We start from the raw sequence: 14,736 nt of genomic DNA, 5'->3' as shown, positions 1-14,736 counted from the left end.
CGACATGTCAGGGCCCAAACGTCCTCCCTGTCTTAAGGAGTTAAACAGCGTCGCCAGGTGAGGCGCTAGCTCTTCCCGAAAGGCCTTGTAGTATGAGCCATCATATCCATCAGGGCCAGGTGCCTTGTTCCCCTTCAGGCTCGAAATGGCCTTATCCACCTCCTCAGTACTGATTGCCGCAGCCAGGTTCCTGGCAGCATCCATTGACAATTTAGACAAGCCCAGTCCGTCGAGATAGCGTGATATGCTTTGGTCCCCCTGGCCTCCCATCAAGTCTATGTGCGGTGAGTGATTATACAATTGTTTATAGTATTCTTCGAATACCTTCGCAATGTCCGTCGGTTTCGTTTTTGTCGTACCGTCCGGGTGTCTGATGGCCGTAATATGAGTCCGTTGTTGCCTGGGCCGAAGCGTCCTGGCTAATAGTGTATCCATTTTATTAGCTTTGTCAAAATAGGTCCATTTGGACCATGTCATGGCTCTGGCCGTGTCATCCAGCAGAAGTGTGCGTATGTCCCGTCTGACTGCTTCCAGTCTACCGAGAACCTCAGCGTCCGGGGTAGCTTGGTGTCGCTGCTCTAGGTTCCTCAGCCGTTTAAGCAGGGTGTCCAGGTGTGAGTGTTTCAGTCGTTTCTTTCTTGTGGCCAGTTTAATCAATTCCCCTCTTATGACCGCCTTGTGTGCAGCCCAGATCATGTCAATGCTTACGTCCGGTGTGGTGTTGACCTGAAAGTAATCCACAATAGCCTTCCGAATGCTGTCCAGAACCGACTCATCTCTCAGCAGTGACGAGTTCAGTCTCCAAGACCATGGGCTCGCCGTGCAAAGATTCCCTAAGACTATAGAAACGTCAGCATGGTCTGACCAGGATATATTCCCAACCTCTGAGCTCGAGAGTCTGGGAAGGCTTGCTGCATTCATTAGAAATAGGTCTATTCTAGAATAGGTCCCATGGGGAGCAGAGTAGAAGGTGTAATCCCTGTCCACGGGATGTTGTGCCCTCCAGGCATCCACCAGTCCCGTTTCCGCTATGAAATTCTTAAGTTGGCGGTCCTGTCCCCCGCGTCCCTGCGATCTCGGACCTCCAGCCCTGGAGCTCCTATCTATCGCCGGACATGGTGTGGCATTGAAATCTCCTCCCATGAGGACCATGCCATGCGGGAGCGCAGCGTCCTTATCTCGCAGTGTGGACCAAAACCCCGCATCCGGCTGATCGGGGCGTAAATGTTGATCAGGTGCACGACATGAGAATGGAGGGTTCCGGTAACTATAATGTATCGTCCCCCCGGGTCCGCATCCTGGGCCGAAAGCTGGAAGGGGCAAGAGCGTTTGATTACTATAGCGACTCCGTTCCGTTTACGATGCGACCTGGCCTCGAAGGAGCCCGTGTAGACATGGTCCCGTAAACGGAATGTAGCCTGTTTAGGCAGGTGAGTTTCCTGTAGGTAAACTACGTCCGAGTTCAACCTTTTCAGGGCCCTAAACATTAGACGTCTCTTTTTAGGGGCGTTGAGACGCTTGACGTTTAAAGTGGTGATCTTAATCGCCATCGTGTAATATGGTACCCACTGCTATCACTCTGCGGCTACTGTTAATATCAGGGAGAACTCCTCGAGCGGCAGGGATCAGTGTCGGATTGGTCCACTCGTTCGCCCCCCCCCCTGGAGCGATAGAGGATGGGAAGGGTCAGGATGGGAAAAGAAAAGAAAAAGATAGAAGGAAGGAAATAACGAGAAAAAGGGCATCCGGATACAATCCGAAGCGGTGAAAATTCTGGTCTTACCACTTGCCAGAACATATTGGGTAGCGAGAGCCCTGGTCCCCTTCGCGGTCAACGCTAGGAGGATACTGAGGATCTCTAAAGCCCCGCCCACCCGCGCCCCATCTATTCGTCATAGACCTTACTAGTATAGTGTTGCCCCACCTCATACCCATAGCAGTCTATCATTTTAATTGTAGGTGTATTTTAACAGACAGAGACAGAATAAAAATAAAAAAAATGTCCAGAAAAAAATGCATGTCAAAAAAGTTATAAAATGATTTGCATGTCAATGAGAGAAATACATATTAGACCCCTTTCGGCAAAACCCTTGTTGGCAATTACAGAGGACAGACATTTCTTGTAGTTTGCACACATCTCAGGAGGGACTTTTTCCCACTACTCTTTGCAGATCCTCTACAAGTCATTAATGTTTCGAGGCTGATGTTTGGCAACTCGAACCTTCAGCTCCCTCCACAGATTTTCTATGGGATTTAGGTCTGGAGACTGGCTAGGCCACTCCTTTGTTGCCTTGGCTGTGTGTTTTGGGTCATTGTCATGCTGGAATACCCATCCACGACCCATTTCAATGCCCTGGCTGAGGGAAGGAGATTCTCACCCAAGATTTGACGGTACATGGTTCATTGTCCCTAAAGCATAATGTTTCCCCCCTACATGTTTGACAGTGGGGATGGTGTTCTTAGGGTCATAGGCAGCATTCTTCCTCCTCCAAACACGGTGAGTTGAGTTGATGCCAAAGAGCTTGATTTTGGTCACATCTGAGCACATCACTTTCACCCAGTTCTCCTCTGAATCATTCAGATGTTAATTGGCAAACTTCAGATGTGCCTGTACATGTTCCTTTTTGAGCAGGGGGACCTTGCGGGCGCAGTCCTTCACGGCGTAGTGTGTTAGCAATTGATTTCTTGGTGACTATGGTCCCAGCTTTCTTGAGATCATTAACAAGATCCTCCCGTGTAGTTCTGGGCTGATTCCTCACCGTTCTCATGATCATTGAAACTCTACGAGGTGAGATATTGCATGGAGCACCAGATCGAGGGAGATCAATCTTGTCCCTGACATCCTTGGACAGCTCTTTGGTCTTGGCCATGGTGGAGAGTTTGGAATCTGATTGATTGATTGCTTCTGTGGACAGGTGTCTTTTATACAGGTAACAAGCTGAAATTAGGAGCACCCCCTTTAAGAGAGTGCTCCTAATCTCAGCTCGTTACCTGTATAAAAGACACCTGGGAGCCAGAAATCTTGCTGATTGATAGGGGATCAAATACTTATTTCACTCATTGACATGCAAATAAATCTATAAAGTTTTTCTGGATTTTTTTTTGTTATTCTGTCTCTCACTGTTAAAATACACCTACCATTAAAATTATTGACTGATCATTTCTTTGTCAGTGGGCAAACGTTCAAAATCAGCAGGGGATCAAATACTTTTTTCCCTCACTGTATGTAAACTTGTACATGCTCATTGAGTTCTTACAAGAACCAATAGATTCATACAGGAAGATGCCAGTTCTCATCAGCCGTCATGAGTAACCGTTGATGATAAATGTCAAGTTATAACAAGTAAAAGCTGTACGAACGTCTGCTTTTTTCTCATAAACATTTGTACATAAGAAAAGGTAGTCCCTACTTGGTCCTCTGTCTTTTGAAATGTTTGTGTTTGGAAATTTCAGTGAAATTTGCAGTGCTGTCTGGTTGTGTTTTTCCATAAAGATTCTCTGTTATAATTTTTTTTTTTTTAAACCTTAAAGTGACAGTACATATTGTTGAGCAGGTCCAGCAACATTTCACGCATCCTAGCTGCTGCTATGTAGGTTGATAGATGTATATTGTATCATGTTATTTTCATCATATGCATAACATTATTTGAGGTACAATATTTACATATTAAAAATTTTAGCTCTGCCCAGTAGCAATTCACCCCCAGCTTCCAGTGGCAAGTAACTCTTAAGGCCTGGATACTATTATAGGACTTAAAAGTTTAAGCCCTGCAATATATTACATCATTTTATGTTTCTCTTTCAGATTCTGAGTTACATCCGTACAGAACGAGATCTGCTTGATGCTTCCTTTAGCATTCATCAACCTTATCATGTGCATACGTTGGAGCACGCCATTAATTCAGACAAAGAGCCTATGGCTGACAGCTGCATCTATGAATGTGTTCGGCATAAGATTCAGTGTCTCTCAGTAACCAGAATTCCTCTAAGGTCGAAGGTTATAAGCTGCTCTAGAAACATTTCTGAAGACCAACTGGTGCTTGGTTGTGAGGATTCATCATTAATTCTATATGATGCCCATCGAAGAGTGACTCTTCTAGCCCAGGCGGAAATACTACCTGTGCTTATAAGGTGGCACCCTAGTGGATCTATATTCGTGGTTAGCAGCAATCAAGGAGAACTCCAGATCTTTGACATGGCACTTTCACCACTTAAAATTCAGCTTGTTTCAGAGGACACTGCTCCGAAATCCACTTTACAGTGCTATAAACAGTTTAATGTGTCCACCAGTCTTGTGGAGATGCAGTGGACAGTTCCTTTCAGTTCTCTACAGTGCGTGGACACTGTAGATATCCATAAACTTTTATATTTGCGATTTTATGGTGGACCTTTAGGAGTACTTCAGTTTAAACTAGGTAAGTATTCAGATGGTGGTCAACAAATTTATTCAGTTTTGCTCAGGTGTCAAGGAAACTTGTGTGTGTGTGTTTTTTTTCTTTCTTAGATCTTTGATTACATATTGATTTTGAATATATAAAAAAATGAATGCCTATTCCTATATATTATAGAAAATTAGTTTTAGCAGCTTTCTTATATTTTAATCAGTGGAAGCTTAAATAAAACAATTTGTAGAGCATAAAACATCTTTTTTTATATAATCATAATTGGAAAACCCTTTTAATAATTAATCATGTCATCCTTATCCTTAAACTGTGTGTGTCAGATGGTGCCCTATCCCCCAATTGTAAAATCTTTAGATGCTTATATATATTTCAAGTACCCTTGTTCATCTTGTTTATTTATTGAGTGTGATATATATTTAACTAGCATCATAGTCCAATATATCCAACCTGGCTGGCTTAGTTATGTGAGGAAGGCAAATCAGCCGTTATAGATAGCTGACTTACTACAATTGTATATACTTGTAGATCCATGTTTTTAATAGTACCCTATTTGTTGTTTTACTAACTGGTTGTTGATCTGCGATTTTTGCAGTCAAATCACGAATTGTGATCAACTGACTTACTGATTTTTTTATTTTTTATTGTTATTATTATTTTTTTTCATATTACATAGTGTGATCAGACATTTTTAGATAGACCGCTGTCTAGACAATTACCGTAGTAGTTGTACTTTCCACTAGTCCTCTTGGTTGCAATGAGTGAAAAAATCTAGCATAGTAGTCAAATATTATGCATTTGTATATACACATGGTCGTGTGATAGAGTGATAAAGTAATGTTTCCTGTCAATGTGTATTTTGTTTCTGGATGGCAAAGTTAAATGATACATTTCTTGGCCTAATAATAGTTATACAAACATATTTGTATACATAATCTAAGCACAGTGTTTCTGAATATACAATTTTTCAACTCACCCGTACATTTAATCATGAAAACATGTTCATAAAACTACGGTACTTTAAAATATGCAGCACATTTTTTTAAATAGAGAGAGCATGTAGATATTTTTGCAGCTATAAGTAACATGGAGACGGGGACATGGGACATAAACATGAAGACAGGGTGAGTGGTTTGATTTGCAGCAATTGTTGTACTATACACTCAGAATGTCCAAGACAATTTTAAAAACTGTCTTTATATTCTATGAAATGCATGATTACATATTGACTTTAACATCCCATTTGCCCTTGTGTATAATCTAACTCGTAGCTTGAAAGTTTAATTTGATTTGTCGTAGTTGTTTCTAGCAGTACCTTGAAAGAGTAGAATTCTTGGTTTGATGGTTCCAGAGAAGCATTTATACCATGTATGACTGCATTTGCAAGATAAAATCTAATCTTAAACGATTTCCGTATTTACAAAATATAATCTAGCTTCAGTACTAACCAGATTTTCTATTTAGCAAACCAAATCACAGGTTTCACCAAGTTTAGTCATGCTGCTTCTGAAATCGGATTATAGTGGGTCTGCATTACTATTTGAGACCATTTACACTGCACATTTATGTAGACTTTACACAGCCAAGCATACTCTGTCTGTTTTACAGAGATCACAGTAAATGTTAAGTAGATGAGCTGTGGGATATCCTGTATTTCCCAGGGCAATTTTGAGTCTGGGAATATCTCCATTTGTGACAGAACAAGACAAATGTTTCTTTTTTTGTATTATCACCACAAATCCCATATCATTTATTTTCCTCCCTTTATGTCTTTAAAATGCTCTAAATTAAGGGGGTTCTGAAATCCAGATACCCAGCTCTAGAACGTCCGCTTACATGATGCTTTAAGGCTGCCAAAGCTTCATGGGAGTTGCGATGCTACAAAGCTGGGGATCGTACTTTTTGACCACTCCATCTCTACATGACGCCTGCCTGTTAATGAGATACTTTGGTAATATAGGCCTCAGTTTTTCATCTCTCCCTCTCCCTTGTGACAATATTCACAACAGCTTTCCTGGTTAAGAAAAAAAAATCTTTGCTATCTTCAGCACATTTGTGGTGTCTCCCAGGCCAGTGTACGCACAGTGCAGGGAATTAGAGGCCTTGCAGCTAATTGCCATCTTGTAATTTTAATTGGACTGCCTCCCTAGGCACTTTGCTTAAATCAATTAAGCTACGAGTTGGCTGTCACCTTTTTTATTTCCAAGCGGGTCGCTTGAAAGTACACCATCCAAGAGAGGTCAAGCATCTAAAGGGAAAGATGCGTCACCTCAACCTTTGAGATTTGTCACATTTTAAAATTCATTGTTTGTATTAAGATAACGTATTTCTCCCAGTGAAACACCACACTTATTTCCCCTTCAATTCATTATGTCAGTCAGAATATACTTTATGGCATAGTTACTGATTTTTTTTCATTTTATTTTTTTGGTAAACGTCTCCTCTGTGTCACGCTAACAAGGTTAAGCAGTGCTGTGACTGGACTCTTCTTGTTAATGAGATCAATTGACTTCTGGGGACGCATCAACTGATAAATAATAAATCCTTTCCTTATTATTTTGCAGGGTTTGTGGTTCTGGTCTTTGCCAATGAGGTCAAGTACCATGAACAACTAAACTAAAATAAAACAGGCTCTGCTTTGTGGATATTACACAAATGTTGTTTCATTTTTAAAACCACTTAATATGGAACAAATTGTTTTCTTGGTGGTCGTGTGGTAGCAAGTATCATTGTAATATTTAAATGCACTTACAGACCTTCTGAAAATAATTCATTATTTATCTTTTATTTTCCTTGGTTTTTGTTTTTTTTGTTTTTTTGTTACATTGAGTAGAAAGGACAGCACTGGCTAAAACCCATGTATATCTTATTAGAATGGGGTATGATTGGATGCATTTTACTATTTAATTTTATGAATGGTGAAATTACATTTACATGCCGTATGCTATGTCTTTATATGATATGATGAAGTCTGATCTTGTATAGATGTGTAGATCTTTACTATTCTCACTAACCTTTCCAAGTTTCCGTCATTTTTTCTTTTCTTCCCTCCAAAAACATAGAAACATAGAATGTGACGGCAGATAAGAACCATTCGGCCCATCTAGTCTGCCCAGTTTTCTAAATACTTTCATTAGTCCCTGGCCTTATCTTAAAGTTAGGATAGCCTTATGCCTATCCCACGCATGGTTCAACTCCTTCACTGTGTAAACCTCTCCAACTTCAGCTGGAAGGCTATTCCATGCATCCACTACCCTCTCAGTAAAGTAATACTTCCTGATATTATTTTTAAACCTTTGTCCTTCTAATTTAAGACTATGTCCTCTTGTTGTGGTAGTTTTTCTTCTTTTAAATATAGTCTCCTCCTTTACTGTGTTGATTCCCTTTATGTATTTAAATGTTTCTATCATATCCCCCCTGTCTCGTCTTTCCTCCAAGCTATACATGTTAAGATCCTTTAACCTTTCCTGGTAAGTTTTATCCTGCAATCCATGAACCAGTTTCGTAGCGCTTCTCTGAACTCTCTCTAAGGTATCAATATCCTTCTGAAGATACGGTCTCCAGTACTGCGTACAGTACTCCAAGTGAGGTCTCACCAGTGTTCTGTACAATGGCATGAGCACTTCTCTCTTTCTACTGCTAATACCTCTCCCTATACAACCACGCATTCTGATAGCATTTCCTGCTGCTCTATTACATTGTCTGCCTACCTTTAAGTCATCTGAAATAATCACCCCTAAATCTCTTTCCTCAGGTGTTGAGGTTAGGACTAGGCAACTTCATTGTAAGTTGTACCTATCTATTGTACAGCTTTGTAGGAATACAATATGATGGATCTTTCATATTTTTGTATATAGCATACTAAAATCCAAGTGTACTATATGTCATTTTCTATGTTTTTTTGTGTAAACGTAGGGATCATCTTATGTTTACTCTTTTTTTTAATATCTGATTAATAACAGAATGTCTATTGAATTGGTTTTCCAAGGTCCGACAGTAAAATAAACAATGAAGATTTAGGTCACTTTAGATTGCACAGACCCTGGCTTTGCCCGCAGTCAACAATAGTATAGAAAGAATAAGAATATCCAGCTCAAACCTTTAAGTCCACAGATCTTTTGTTAAGGTGCCAAAGAAAAAAAGGTGATGTTTGGCCTTTCTTAAACCCTTAACACTAAGGTCAAGCAGAGGTAACCAACACTCATAATTTAAGTTGCATATAGTGAGTACTGCTAAAATGAAGGGGCAAACCAAAGGTACTAAAAGGGTTACAGTAACACTTTTTTCCCCTTCTCTACCCTTTTTAAATTGTATTTATTTATTTTTTGTAAACATTTTCTTTATTGAAAATTTTTCATTATCAAATGCGTATCTTCCACAAGCATGTAAAACCGTGTTGCGGACTTGCAGGTCCCACGTAACATAAGAAGAAACGGGTAATAAACTGGAGAACATTTATCCGTGACTCGCAGGTCACCAGTTATTGTAGAAATGTTATGTCTGCATTGTCATACTCAGCTAGCTGCTTTGGGGACTCGCAGGTCCCTGTCTACCTGTGGGGAGGGGGAGAGGTAAGGAGAGGGCAGGGGAGGGGGAATGGGAGAGAGGGGGAAACAGTCGACATATGAATATGCATCAGCGGCACGCAGGCCGCTCTTTGACCTTTATAGGGATACAGTGTCGGGCTCTCGGGCCCAATATTCTATATTCTGTGCGACCATGCCTTGAGGCCCTATTCAGCTTCAGCCCAATCTGTTACCCTCCACTTTGTGTGATGGGGTCACCCCTGGCGAGAAGTCCACAGGCCCCCCACTCCGCGTAAGCCAGGCCTAGATGGGTTCATCATGTCTGTTTGTGTCGGCTCCTGTTTAGTAGATCAAACCATTATCCCCCCTCTCGGGTGTTCCCACCTCCTCGGGTGCCTCGTGTAGGGTAAGTGGGGGGGGGGATTAGGGTCAGGTACAAAGGGAAGGCAGTTAGGGAGCGCGTGGGCTGTCGGTTCGTCCGTTTGTCGGGTGTCTTAGGTCGTGTGTCCGTGCAGGAGTGTCAGGAAGTCAGGTTGGGTTGTCGTCAGTATCCAGTGTGTCCATATGTCCAGGTACGTCTGTTGCTGCGGTCCTGCCGTCAGCATAGTGAGTTCCTCAATGGCCCTCAATTCTTCTATTTGGTCGAACCACCGTTGTAAGGATGGAGTCTCCTTTTTCTTCCAATATTGGGGGACAGTCTGCTTTGCTACATTGAGGATCCGGATTGTAAGTGTTTTTTTGTACTTGGAGATGGGGTGTTTGTGTGGTGTAATAGCATGGCTGCTGGTTCAAGTGGTGGTGGGCTGTCAGAGAATCTGGCGAGTATTTTGTGTATGGTTTGCCAGTAGGGCTGTATGTGTTCACACTCCCACCATATATGCAGGAGTGTACCAATCGCTTTATCACATCTCCAGCAGAGATGGGATCCGTGTGTGGATATGTGGTGTATCGTGTCTGGTGTGCGGTACCAATGAGATAGTAATTTATACGCGGTCTCCTGACTTTTACTAAAGACGGAGCAGTGATGGGTGATGTGGCAGATCTTTTCCCATTCCGCCTCACTAAAGGTCCGGTGAAGAACTTCCTCCCTTTTTTCCATAAATTTTGGGAGTGCTGTTGTTGTGTGTAGCTGCAGTGTGGAGTATAAGAGTGAGACCCCGTGCGGCAGTGGATTGGGGTCTGCGCATAGGTTTTCGAAGATTGTGAGATCCCTACCTAGTCTTGCTCCCCGTGGGAGGGTCTTTACAAAGCTACGCACTTGTGCATATTTAAATTGGGTTATGAAAGATTGATCTGTGTCTTTACCTATGTCAGCCCAGTCCCTTAATCCCTGGTTGGTGCATACGTGTCTTAACCGTGGCAATGGGTCCCTGACCAGTGTCTTCAGCGCCCCAGGGTCCAGGCCCGGTGGGAAATCTGTATTATGGGTGAGGAGGAGGAGTGGCGATGGGTATGTGGATAATGCGTGTCGTCCTGTGTTGCTGCGCCACACCTGCAGTGTCACCCTGGTGTATGTTGAGTAATGTTTCTCCATTCCCCCTTTGCGTCTGGGGAGCCACGGGAGGAGTGCGTCCGGAATGCCCGCCCTTGCTTCCTCCGCGATTTTCCAGAGTTTAGTGATCCCTGATTTGGACCACTCCAGAATACATTGTAGGTGGCACGCCTTATAATAAAGCGTGAAGTCCGGTAGGGCTAAGCCACCCCGATCTTTTGGTTGTGTGAGTAGGGTATACTTCAGTCTGGGTCTCCTCGCATCCCATATGAATTCCCCTAGTGCCCGTCGGAGTGTAGTGAAGAAGGAATGGGGCAGGATGATGGGTAGGGCTTGAAAGAGGAAGAGTAGTCTGGGCAAGAAATTCATCTTCACGACTTGTATCCTGCCCAGCCAGGATATGTGTGGAAGAGCCCATTCTCTCATTTCTGTTCGGAATTTGGACAGCATTGGGGTGAAATTAGTCGTGTAGAGGTCTAATTCTTTGACCGTCAGCCAGGTACCCAGGTACCGTATTTTACCCTGGGCCCATTGGAATGGGTAGATCTGGCCCTCTGTGTGGGAATGTCTAGGTTCAGAATGTAAGATTTGGCGAAGTTGATCTTAAGACCTGATATGTTCCCGAAGGTCCGTAAAGCCAGTAGAAGGTTGGGGAGGGATACCTCCGGGTGTGTTATGAAAAACAGGAGATCATCCGCGTAGGCGGGTATTTTATGGTGCGTGTCTAACGTTTGGACTCCTGTGATGTGAGGGTGACTTCGTATGTGTGTCAGGAAGGGTTCTAATGCTAGGATGAAAAGTAACGGCGACAGGGGACATCCCTGACGCGTTCCGTTGTAGATGGGGAACGCTTCTGTGAGCGCCCCATTAACCACCACCTGCGCGGTTGGTTGGGCATATAAGGCCTTGATCCAGCCCTGTAGGAATGGTCCCATTCCCAAGTGTGCTAGAGTCTGAAACATATACTCCCAGCAGACCCTGTCAAAGGTCTTCTCCGCGTCCGTAGAGAGTAGGAGAAAGCCTCTGTCGTCCCCAGTCCATCCGTGCATGAGCGTGAGGGCCCGAATGGTATTGGCTCTGGCCTCGCGTCCCATCACAAACCCCACCTGGTACACGTGTACCAAGGTCGGGATATGCAACTGGAGGCGGGTCGCCAGAACTTTGGCCAAGAGTTTAAGGTCAGTATTTATGAGGGATATGGGTCAATAGTTCCTACACAGTTCCCGGTCCTTTCCTTCTTTCGGTAGTAAGGTTATGTGTACCATGAGCGCTTGTTTATGGAGCTCTCGGCCTTCTCTGATGTCGGTAAACATTTTAAGCAGTGGTGGATATAGGGTGTCCGCAAAGCTCTTGTAATACTTGATAGGCAGGCCGTCCGGGCCTGGACACCTGCCTGGTTTAGTGTGTTTAATGGCATGTGCCAGCTCCTCCGGTGTGATTGGCTCTTCCAGCCGGTCTTTCGTTTCCGTCGTCAGGGAGGGGAGGTCATGTGTCCGGAGGTACGCGTCTATGGAGTCCTTTAGTCTTTGTGTCTGTGCTGCCGTTTGTGGACAGAAGGAGAAAGGGGAAAAGAAAGAAGAAAGCAATATTAAAGGTATGAGGATGACGAGGGGGAGGGCTGAAATGAAATAAGAGAAAGATGGGTGATTCACACTGCACCTTGTAGGCCAGCGCTTTAGAATTTACAGAGTTTTCATGCCTAAGTAACGTGTGCCGGGGTGGACTAGCCGCCAGCACATGTGCAAATATCTCTCTAAAACCAGAAGTGGTCATGGTGTTTGGAATAATCCTTTAACTTTGAGACTGCACCTTAGATTTCAGAAAGAGGGGCAATACGTAAAAGTGTCCCTACTCCACTTTTGCAAACATTATTAAAGCTAGTAACACTAGAACAGGTGTACTGTGTCAATATAGGGTGCATAAAGAGATATTTTCAGACATAATTACAATATGCAGCTCAACACACGTGCAAGTACCTCTAACTTAACACAAAATCATGTTATTTGAGTGGAAAGAAAAACCACATCAAAATATACCCGGTGGGTTGTTTTGCATTATTAAAGCTAGGCCCATTTTGAAGGAAAAAATAAATAAATAAAACCAGATTCTGCTAAATAATTTTGTCATAAGGAATAAAAGTCTAGGAACAGATTAATCAAATTTACATTAACTCTTATGGGAAATTTTGATTTGTTCTCGAATAAATCAGATCTCGAACAGCCTTCAGGAATGGATTTATTTTGAGTTCCAAGGTTCCACTGTACTTGTGATGTAACTATGCACATACCTGCAAGTGTCATTAGATAAAGGAAAACAATCTGTCTGTCCAGACCCTGAGATACACAAGCATGCAAAAAATAAATAAATGTTAAGTCAGATACATATCTTGGCTGTCTGATCAACTACTGGAAGACATATTGTTGATCTTCTAACCTCCTTTTTTCAGTTGACATGCAACATGCAATCTCTGGTAGACTGATTTTCATTGATTTCACACCTGGGCTAGTGGTCCCTGCCCTTACCAGTACCTGGACATGTTAGGATAAAGAAGTGCCAAAATGGGTCAAACTTTTCGTGTTCTTATTTTAGTATGTCCTTTAATCCTGTGTTCCTCTCATTGCTCAGGTTCCTCAAAGCACACCACTTATCCTGCTGGCTGCTGGTTTCAATGTATGATAGTGTGTGATGACTTGTGCCAGGCACTTACTTGGGTAGCCGTATATGCGTTATGACTTCCCTGCTTACAGTCTTTTATTTATTTTCTTACTTTAAAAAAAAACAAAAAACATTTTTGCTAAAAGAAATTGCATGTAGGCATTATTACAAAAACAAGATGGCAAGTTAGCAATTTTTCTCCTTCAGTGGATCAAGAAAAAAAAGTCTGGCTTTGTTTTCTTTATATGTAATAGCTATGTTAACACATTTTTAAACGTCTGTCTATAACAGGTGCCATTTCAAGAGGACAACTGGGCCCACTTGAGATCATCTCGCAGTACCTCCGCTTTGATGAGCTTGACGAGGCTATCGGAGTACTCAGCTGTATGAACTGGGATACGAAGGCTCATCAGTGCTACACATGCATGAGTGCCATTGCAAACCATCTCCTGAGGCAGAAGCTTACTCCTGAGAGAGAAGGTTGGACTTTTGTATTATTAATAGTTTTCTATTCAATCTTCTTTGCTGCCCGGCAGTCTCATGGGTCTGATGTAGAATTATTAAAAAAAAATCTTATTGTATTTATATTGAATTGCTGCTCTAACTCTGTATTAACCTGATACTGTGACAAATCCTCCATTTTGTCCTCATAACCTGACTTCTTCATATGAAAACTACATTACATGACAGTATTTCTCAGCACATCTAATACAATAGACAAAGACTGTATTCTCCATAAGGATATGACTAACCCAGGAACTGTTGAATTTCCCCTAACTCGCAACATAGTATAATTTAAAGGCCATGAGAACACAGTAGTAATGAAATGTTCTATTCATAAGAGACCTTGCACCTAACCACGAGATTTGACATCACCGACCGAGTAAAATGACGCTCAAGACCCCTTGTCCCCCACCCGTGTCCGAAAAAGTACCACCTCTTGGTGGGTGGACACGGAACTAACCACTTAGCTTTTGATCCAATTAATTATATTGATAGGTGGGCACTAACCCAGACACTTAACAATTAATCCAATTAATGATGTTTATTCACTGATATCTTGATAATCAATGATGACGAAAATGTCTCTTAAAAGGGCCTGCGCGCCCTCTGATTCGGCACTTGCCAATAAATTTCCTCGAAGTTATTTTAACCTGAACTCCGTGTGTCAGACTGAATTACTTCAGCGTATATACGCAATTCAATTCTCGTTAATTTGGACAGGAACAGATAGACACTTAAACATTTTGGTTTACTGAAAAAGTACCATAACAACTTTGGCGCCCGAACAGGGACTCCGGGCTATGTCTGGCCGGTGAGCCGTCCTAAGGAAGACAAGGGTGGACGGAGGAATCCAGGGGGAAGGAAGGGAGACTGATCACCTCCAGGTACACGGTAGAGACTTCTGCAGAGCCACCGGTATGTTCCGGCCCCTTTGATTGACCCGTCCACGTGTCTGTGACTGCTTCCCGGGAGGACATCAAAGACAGGTAATATCTTGCCCGGAGTCTTATTACCCATTTGTTACCTGCATTTAGTCTATCTGTTGCCTGGGTGTGTCTAGTTTGGTTGCCCGGGCTGAATGTTTATTTGTTTCCCCTTTTTGGGATAAAGGGGGGGGTGGACCAGTGGTAGTTTGCTTGAGGGTCCTGTGTTTGTCTGT

General features: G+C 42.7%; 1 protein-coding gene across 1 annotated transcript in view; it reads left to right on the top strand.

The window, feature by feature from the left end:
• WDPCP (WD repeat containing planar cell polarity effector) overlaps positions 1 to 14,736 on the top strand; it is a 262,222-nt gene that overhangs the window by 87,449 nt on the left and 160,037 nt on the right. The window contains exons 9-10 of the mRNA XM_063441857.1: positions 3,806 to 4,415; positions 13,365 to 13,553. Of these exons, the coding sequence (XP_063297927.1) occupies positions 3,806 to 4,415; positions 13,365 to 13,553 (799 nt within the window). The remainder of the gene's footprint in view (positions 1 to 3,805; positions 4,416 to 13,364; positions 13,554 to 14,736) is intronic.

Source organism: Pelobates fuscus, chromosome 2 (assembly GCF_036172605.1).
Source record: "Pelobates fuscus isolate aPelFus1 chromosome 2, aPelFus1.pri, whole genome shotgun sequence".
NCBI lineage: Eukaryota > Metazoa > Chordata > Amphibia > Anura > Pelobatidae > Pelobates > Pelobates fuscus.
This window is presented reverse-complemented; position numbering and strand designations above follow the sequence as displayed.